Source organism: Pyrus communis, chromosome 11 (genome assembly GCF_963583255.1).
Source record: "Pyrus communis chromosome 11, drPyrComm1.1, whole genome shotgun sequence".
NCBI lineage: Eukaryota > Viridiplantae > Streptophyta > Magnoliopsida > Rosales > Rosaceae > Pyrus > Pyrus communis.
In genome coordinates, this window is record NC_084813.1 from 3357561 (window position 1) to 3366015 (window position 8455).

The 8455-nt window shown below is 41.8% G+C and overlaps 1 protein-coding gene across 1 annotated transcript; it reads left to right on the forward strand.

Annotated features, from left to right (window-relative positions):
* Positions 1 to 865: 865 nt before the first annotated feature.
* On the forward strand, positions 866 to 7361 carry LOC137707803 (thaumatin-like protein 1a). Its single transcript, XM_068446719.1, has 3 exons — positions 866 to 975; positions 1383 to 1545; positions 6664 to 7361. Exons 1-3 carry the CDS (start codon positions 909 to 911, stop codon positions 7178 to 7180), a joined length of 747 nt encoding a protein of 248 aa, XP_068302820.1. The 5' UTR covers positions 866 to 908; the 3' UTR covers positions 7181 to 7361.
* Positions 7362 to 8455: the final 1094 nt, after the last annotated feature.

Here is an 8455-nt window from a genome sequence, read left to right on the forward strand (position 1 = left end):
TGTTTTTTTTTTGTGATTTTTTGCTGATGTGATCTCCAAGCATATACAAACAATTTTGACGGTTTGGATCGTTGAAATTAGTTTTGGAGAATTCGTAAAACGATAGATTGACTAACACTTAGACTTTATTTATACTTTCATTAAGTATAACATAAGATTTTGTGGTATCCACTTGTGTAAATATTGGGCTAGGTTACATAATGGAAATTGGTATTGGGCTAGGTTACATAATGGATCAATCACTAATTACGCATTGAATTCAAACAAATATAATACGTTATTGTCATCCATATGAGTTAAATCTGAAACCTCTTAATTGGAGAGAAATATTATTAAATTGTAATACTAGTTGGTTGGTTAATCAGAATGTATGACCAATCAACTCAACTCATATGTAATACCATTTTGTTCATTCACTTTATCATCATATATGAAAATGTGCCCGCAAACCATTTATATAATGTGGGATTAGTGATTAAAAATGCGTGACAGTTCGTTATAATACCATTAATTAGAATGTCTCTCACCATCCCCTTCTTTCTATATCCCTCATTTTTTCTATGTTTTTTTCCTATTTTTTAACACAAAAATAAAAATCGAAAAATGAAATAATTACTAAACGGTGGTTAGTTTTACGGATTAAAGCTGAATTTGTTAGTTATTGTACGTCAAGGATGATACCTAGACCAGTCCAAGACCAAATACTAAATACTATTCCTAGTCTATTTATTAGTTTACGCGTTCGTTTTACGAGTCACAGTTGAACATAGGCCCGCAATTACTGCTCATGCAAAATATCTAACAGGTTAGGTACGCTATAAGCCTATAAAAAGCCCCCCTTGGTTCCTAAGTTTATCATCAAATCATAAGTTCAAGTTAATTAGCAACAAGCAGGCAAGTAAGATTCAATGACGATGATGAAGAGCCAAGTAGCTTCCCTCCTCGGCCTCACCTTGGCCATCCTCTTCTTCTCAGGTATTATTATACAAACTTCTTATTTATTTCTTTTCTATTTTGTTTCGTGTTAGTTCTAATATGCATGCCTGCCGGATGCAAATATTAGAGAGGGGTTGGTCCACATTATATTGTAACAATGTTAAAAGTGACGGTAAAGAGTGTAAAAGAGAATAACGATTGAGGATGAGTAATGCGGGTACATAGAAGTGAGCCGGCCAATGTGGTGATGAGATCATGAAATTAGATGAATAATCATCAAAGTATATTTATAATAAAATTACTGATTAGTTATGAAAAAGTTCTTAAAATGAATTCAAATTGTTTATTTATTTATTTATTTTTATTAATTTGATATATTTTACAATTGTATGTAAGATTTTCTGTATCAATATTCTTAGCATCTACTATGTTGAATATAAATGCAGGTGCACATGCAGCGAAAATCACTTTCACAAACAACTGCCCTGACACTGTCTGGCCAGCAACCCTAACCGGTGGCCAAAAACCTCAATTACCATCCACCGGGTTCGAACTAGCATCCAAAGCTAGCCAGTCAGTGGACGCTCCATCCCCATGGTCTGGTCGCTTCTGGGTGTTAAAGGAAAGAATCAGACAGCACAGTAAGGTTGTACAGCAGCAGACTAGCACATGGTGTCAGATCATGTGCTCTGATGCTTTACAGTATGGGCAGCAAGCACGCCTGTTTCATGGGTTTAGTTTATTGCATGCGTGTGTGTGTGTGAGATGTATATAAAACCATTGCAGCAGTGAATGAAATATATAACAAAAATATTAAACTCAAGATGGTATCAGAGCCATCCCTTCCTGGTCCGGAACAAACCGAGAACTGCAGTATGGGCATGACACATCCTTCTTCTATTTCAGAGCACCAATTCCGGTGACTCTTTCATGCTTCCGCCACCACAAACACAATAATCTCCACAGCCATTTTCAGTCTCATTGCCACCCTCAATATTTTCACATTCACCTTCGCCCAAGTAGTTTTCTTGCTCCTTCACCTTCACCTTTCCGTAATCTCTACAGCTCACCCACAAATACCATTGACCACAACATGACAGAACCAGTCAAACCTAAAAACAATAAATCAGATGAGAATCTCATGGAGTTCTCAGACCCATACATCATTCATCACTCAGATCACACTGGACTTGTCCTGGTTTCCAAAACTCTTGATGGAAACAACTACGGGCAATGGAGCCGTGCCATGCGCATGGGTCTCAGCGCAAAGAACAAGATTGGGTTCATTGATGGAACCATCAAGGCTCCCTCATCACTGGACGCAAATTATGCGGCCTGGAAAAGATGCAATGACATGGTTACATTATGGATTGTGAATTCAGTCCACTCAGACATAGCCGGCAGCATCATGTACACCGAAACTGCTGCTGCAGTTTGGAGCGATCTCAGAGACAGATTCTCACAGAGTAGTGACTCGAGGATCTACCAGATTCGACAAGAAATTGTTGAAAATCATCAAGGGCAGCTCTCTGTTTCTGCCTATTACACAAAGATGAAGGCCTTATGGGATGAGTTATCGTCATATCATGATCCATTAGATTGCACTTGCACAGGTTTGAGAGGACTTGCTGAACGGGAAGAGAAAGAAAGAGTTATGCAGTTTCTGATGGGATTGAACGAATCCTATGCAACTGTACGAGGCTCGATTCTGATGATGAGTCTACTACCTGATACACGCAGAGTCCATGGCCTTATTCTTCAACATGAACGGCAGATGGATGTGGCTAGTCGTCGCGATATGGGGACATCCTCGCATGCGATGCACGTCCAGCGAACTTATGCATCATCCTCATCCAATAGCAAGACCTCCAACACATTTTCACGTAAGTCACTCAAATGCACTTACTGTGATGGAGATGGACACTTGGTGGATCGTTGTTATTACATCATTGGGTTCCCAGAAGGACACAAATGGCATGGAAAAAATGTGAAGCCCAAGAACAAGAGAGGAGCAGCCAACAATGCCGAGGCTATCACCCCTACCACAACCACCAAGACCAATGCTTCTGATGGTCCTACATTCACTACCGAGCAGTATAATCAAATCATCGCCATGCTTCGTAACGGTAATGGACAGCCACTTGCCAATGCAACAGGTATTTTCTTGCCTAAATGCAATATAGCACAAACAGATCCACATTCGAATCTATGTTGGATCGTTGATAGCGGAGCCACTGATCATATTTCTCATTCGCCACCAACACACAACATCATGGATGCTCAGCATGACTATGTTGGCTTACCAAATGGGGGGCAAGCTGAAATCAAAAGGATTGGTTCAATGAAATTGTCACATGAGTTATCTCTTGATAAAGTTTTTTATGTACCAAAGTTCCGCGTCAATTTATTGTCTGTTAGTAAATTGACAAGAGCTTTGCGATGTATAGTGACGTTCTATCCTGATTTTTGTGCTGTGCAGGACATGGATACGAAGAGGATGATTGGCCTGGGCAAGCATTTTGATGGGCTCTACTACCTCACCCCGACACAAAATCCTCACCTTGCCAACCACATTTCCCACACCACAAGTCTATGGCATCGGCGCCTTGGGCACCCATCATCCGCACCTTTACATTCCTTAGCCAAAACCACTGCTGAAATAATGTTTGATTCCAAACACATTTGTGAAGTTTGCCCTTTAGCAAAGCAAACTCGTTTACCTTTTCCTACTAGTGAAATAAAATCTTCCGCACCTTTTGATTTAATTCATTGTGATATTTGGGGTCCTCACAAACATCAAACACACTATGGGGCACGATATTTTCTCACTATTGTGGATGATTTCACTCGTTTTACTTGGGTACATATCATGCATTTCAAATCCGACACACAATCATTACTAAAATCCTTTTTCTCTTAGGTCAAAACCCAATTTCATCATAACATTAAAGCTCTTCGTGCGGATAATGGGAGTGAATTTCTTTCCATGCGTTCTTACCTAGACTCATGTGGAACCTCCTTCCAACATTCTTGTTCTTACACACCACAACAAAATGGGGTAGTCGAACGTAAACATAGGCATCTTTTAAATGTTGGTCGTGCTCTTAGATTTCAAGCCAACTTACCTTTAAAATTTTGGGGGGAAAGTATCCAAACCGCTTGTTATCTCATCAATCGTCTACCTACACCCTTGCTTTCTCATAAGTCTCCATATGAACTTTTGCATCATACACCACCTACTTATTCCCACTTACGAGTTTTTGGGTGCCTTAGTTATGCCACCAACCTCACACCCATCACTAAGTTTGACGCCCGTGCTCGTCGTTGTGTTTTCCTTGGTTACCCACTTGGTCAAAAGGGTTATCAGGTATATGATCTTCTCACCCATAAAATTTTCACCTCCCGTGATGTCATCTTTCATGAACATATATTCCCTTACACCACCTCACCAACCCTTGACCAAAATGACCTGCCTATTACTCCCCTTATCCATCCACCTCACGACATGATCCAAGGCACAAATACCCTTATTCCCACCACCTCCCATCCCACGGTCCACACGCCTATCTCATCATCCCCTCCACCTTTGTCAAATCTCCCCCCTACCAACCTTGAGACTCCCTCCACTTCTCCCTCACCCATTATCTCTGCCACCCACGAATCTTCCCCATCATACTTCAACCTTCCCGCGTTACCTACCACCACCGACAATCACCCCCCATCTGACCCCGTCTCTCATCGCCTCTCCCTTCCAGTGTCTCTCCAACCACCTCCACCTCGTCACTCTACTCGCCCCACCAAACCACCGGCTCACTTCAAAGATTATGTGGCTCATCATTCCACCTTGCTCACACCAACCGAGTCCCTCTCGCGGTCCATGTCCAGCACGTGCTATCCGCTACATCGGTATGTTTCCTATTCTTGCTTATCTCCTGGGTATCAACGGTTTGTTTCTCACATTTCCCACTTGGTGGAGCCTACTACCTATGAACAGGCTTGTCAAAATCCCCACTGGGTTGCAGCCATGCAGGCCGAACTCACAGCTCTCGACGACAACAAAACATGGAGTCTCGTTCCTCTTCCGTCTGGCCACCGGCCTATCGGATGCAAATGGGTTTTCAAACTCAAGTACCACTCCGACGGCACTCTTGATCGCTACAAAGCGCGTCTCGTTGCCCAAGGCTTCACCCAACGTGAAGGTATCGACTACAAGGAAACTTTTTCCCCAGTTGCCAAACTCATCACAGTGCGTTGCTTACTGACCATCGCTGCTGTCCGGCATTGGCCATTACATCAAATGGACGTCCAAAACGCCTTCCTTCATGGCGAACTTCAGGAAGAAGTATACATGTTGCCTCCTCCGGGGTATCGTCGACAGGGGGAGAACATTGTGTGTCGACTCCACAAATCTTTATATGGTCTTAAACAGGCGTCCAGAAGTTGGTTTCGAGAATTTTCTTCGGCTATCAGTGACATCGGTTTCTGCCAATCTAAGGCAGATTACTCTCTGTTCACCCAAGTCAAGGGTACTTCACTCACTATTGTATTGTTGTATGTTGATGATATGGTGATTACAGGCAACGACGAGACAGAAATCAAGAACCTAAAGACTTTCCTTAGCAGTCGATTTCGAATTAAAGACCTTGGACCTCTAAAATATTTCCTTGGAGTCGAGGTTGCACGTTCGAAAGCCGGAGTCACAATTTGTCAACGGAAATATACACTGGACATACTGGAGGAGGCTGGGTTACTTGGTGCTAAACCCATGAAAATTCCAATGGAGGCTGATTTAGTGCTAACACCCACAGGAAGCACTTCACTTCATGAACCTGCGAGGTATAGGCGCTTAATTGGGAAGTTGATTTATTTGACCATCACAAGACCGGAAATAGCATACACTGTCAACACGTTGAGTCAGTTTATGCAAGATCCGCAACGACACCACCTTGATGCAGCATATCGACTCCTTCGATATCTTAAAGGAGCTCCTGGGCAAGGTTTGATGTTTTCTTCCCAAAGTGAATTATCTTTAACTGGTTATTGCGACGCAGATTGGGCTCGTTGTCCCATTTCACGTCGGTCAGTGACTGGTTATTGTATTTTTCTTGGAAAATCACTGGTGTCTTGGAAAAGCAAGAAACAAGTTACAGTAGCTCGTTCATCCGCAGAAGCGGAGTATCGGTCCATGGCTACTGCCACTTGTGAATTAAGTTGGTTGAGGTATTTATTGGAAGATTTACATGTTAACCATCCTCAGCCAGCAAGATTGTTTTGTGACAATCAAGCCGCTTTGCACATAGCTGCAAATCCAGTGTATCACGAACGTACAAAGCATATCGAGATCGATTGCCACACAGTCCGTGAGCGAATTCAAAAAGGAGAAATCAAAACTTCTTATGTCAAGACGGGGGAGCAAGTCGCAGACTTATTTACTAAGCCATTACGTGCACCCATCTTCCATACACATCTGGGCAAGTTGGGTGTGATTGACATTCACACTCCAACTTGAGGGGGAGTGTTAAAGGAAAGAATCAGACAACACAGTAAGGTTGTACAGCAGCAGACTAGCACATGGTGTCAGATCATGTGCTCTGATGCTTTACAGTATGGGCAGCAAGCACGCCTGTTTCATGGGTTTAGTTTATTGCATGCGTGTGTGTGTGTGAGATGTATATAAAACCATTGCAGCAGTGAATGAAATATATAACAAAAATATTAAACTCAAGACTGGGCTCGAACTAGATGCTCCACAGATGCCGCTGGAAAATTCTCTTGTGAAACTGCAGACTGTGGCTCTAGCCAGGTTGCATGCAACGGCGCAGGCGGAGCTCCACCAGCAACTTTAGTAGAAATCACAATCGCAGAAAACGGGGGTCAAGATTTTTACGATGTTAGCCTTGTTGACGGCTTCAACTTGCCCATGTCCGTCGCTCCACAAGGCAGCACCGGCGAGTGCAAGGCCTCGACTTGCCCTGCGAATGTTAATGCGGCGTGCCCAACTCAATTCCAAGTAAAATCGGGTGATGGAAGTGTCATCAGTTGCAAAAGCGCTTGTGTGGCGTATGGCGAGCCGAAGTACTGCTGCTCTCCGCCTAATGATCAACCGGGGACATGTCCTCCCACAGAGTACTCTAAGATCTTTAAGGATCAGTGCCCGCAAGCTTATAGCTACGCTTACGATGATAAAAGCAGCACATTCACCTGCAATGGCGGACCTGACTACATCATTACATTCTGCCCATAAGCATGTAATGAAATGGGATTAACATATAGATCATATCTCTCTCTTTACGTAGCAAATAATGGAGAAGAATAAATACCATGAATATCTTGACACATTGATGATGTCAAGAATTTGTAATATGAATGAAAAGATTAAATAAAGGAATATATATATATATATATATATATATGTTATTATTTTATTTCGCTCAAAGTTCTTTGTTAAAAAAGACAATATATTTCATATGAAAAGAGTAAATACAAGATTTAATACAAACGAAGAATCTGAAGCCAATATATATAAGAGGATGCTTGCAAACAAAAATATGAAATTATAACATAATAAACCCAAGTTGCAAAAACTGAAAGAAACGAAGGTTCCTTGAAGCCAATGAATCTAAAAGAACTTTGAACTCGTCGTCAATCACCTTGAGCTTGAATGGTAATTACCACATCTCGTTCACCTTAATCTCCTGCGTATTAAGGAACTTGATCCTAACATGCATGCAATGATGAGATTGAAAAGATAACCAAATACAATAAAATATTTCACACAAAAACAACTAAGGGTGAAGTGACAAGTATACACTTTTACGTTAATGAAGTTTAATTAATCACTGGTAATCAAGGTTAAAAAAAAATGTTAAGCGCTAGTCGGACGGCAAGTTGGGTTGAGGCATAGCGCCTAAGCGGGGGCCGAGCGGACTAGAAGGATTTAGTAAATTTATTACATACATATAAACAGTGTTCTAAAAATCAGCCTAGGTAGCGCCTAGGCTCTGGGCAGTGGCCAACTGCCACGATTAATGTATAATCGGGAGCAAAATCAGGACAGAAATTAGGCGGGTGCCGAGGCGGCCTAACCAGCCCTTGGGTAGCCTAGGCGGGCGACTGGATGGCCCAGGCGGTCTAGGAATTTCAATTTTTTCTGTTGTCAAAATTGAGAAATGATGAATGCAGATCAGTTGTGTTTTGATTTTTCTGGACTTCTTGAGCTTCTGGTCTATGTTCTTGCAAAGAGGAAGAAGATGAGAGAAAATTAGTTTCTCTCTTCCATCCACACCCACGTGACCACTCTCAAACTATTTAATTTATTTTATTTTTTTGGTTTCCGTCCACTCAAGTTTAGACAGTTAGCATAAGTTGTTTGACTTTTTTAAAATAAAAAGAGGCTGTCGGTCCATAGTATCAAGTGCTATTGATTTTTTCTTATTAAAAAACAAAAAAATAGATTGTCAGGCTGATGTTGACCATCATTTTGCGTCCCAATCTTCCACTTTTCTTTTCATACCCACAT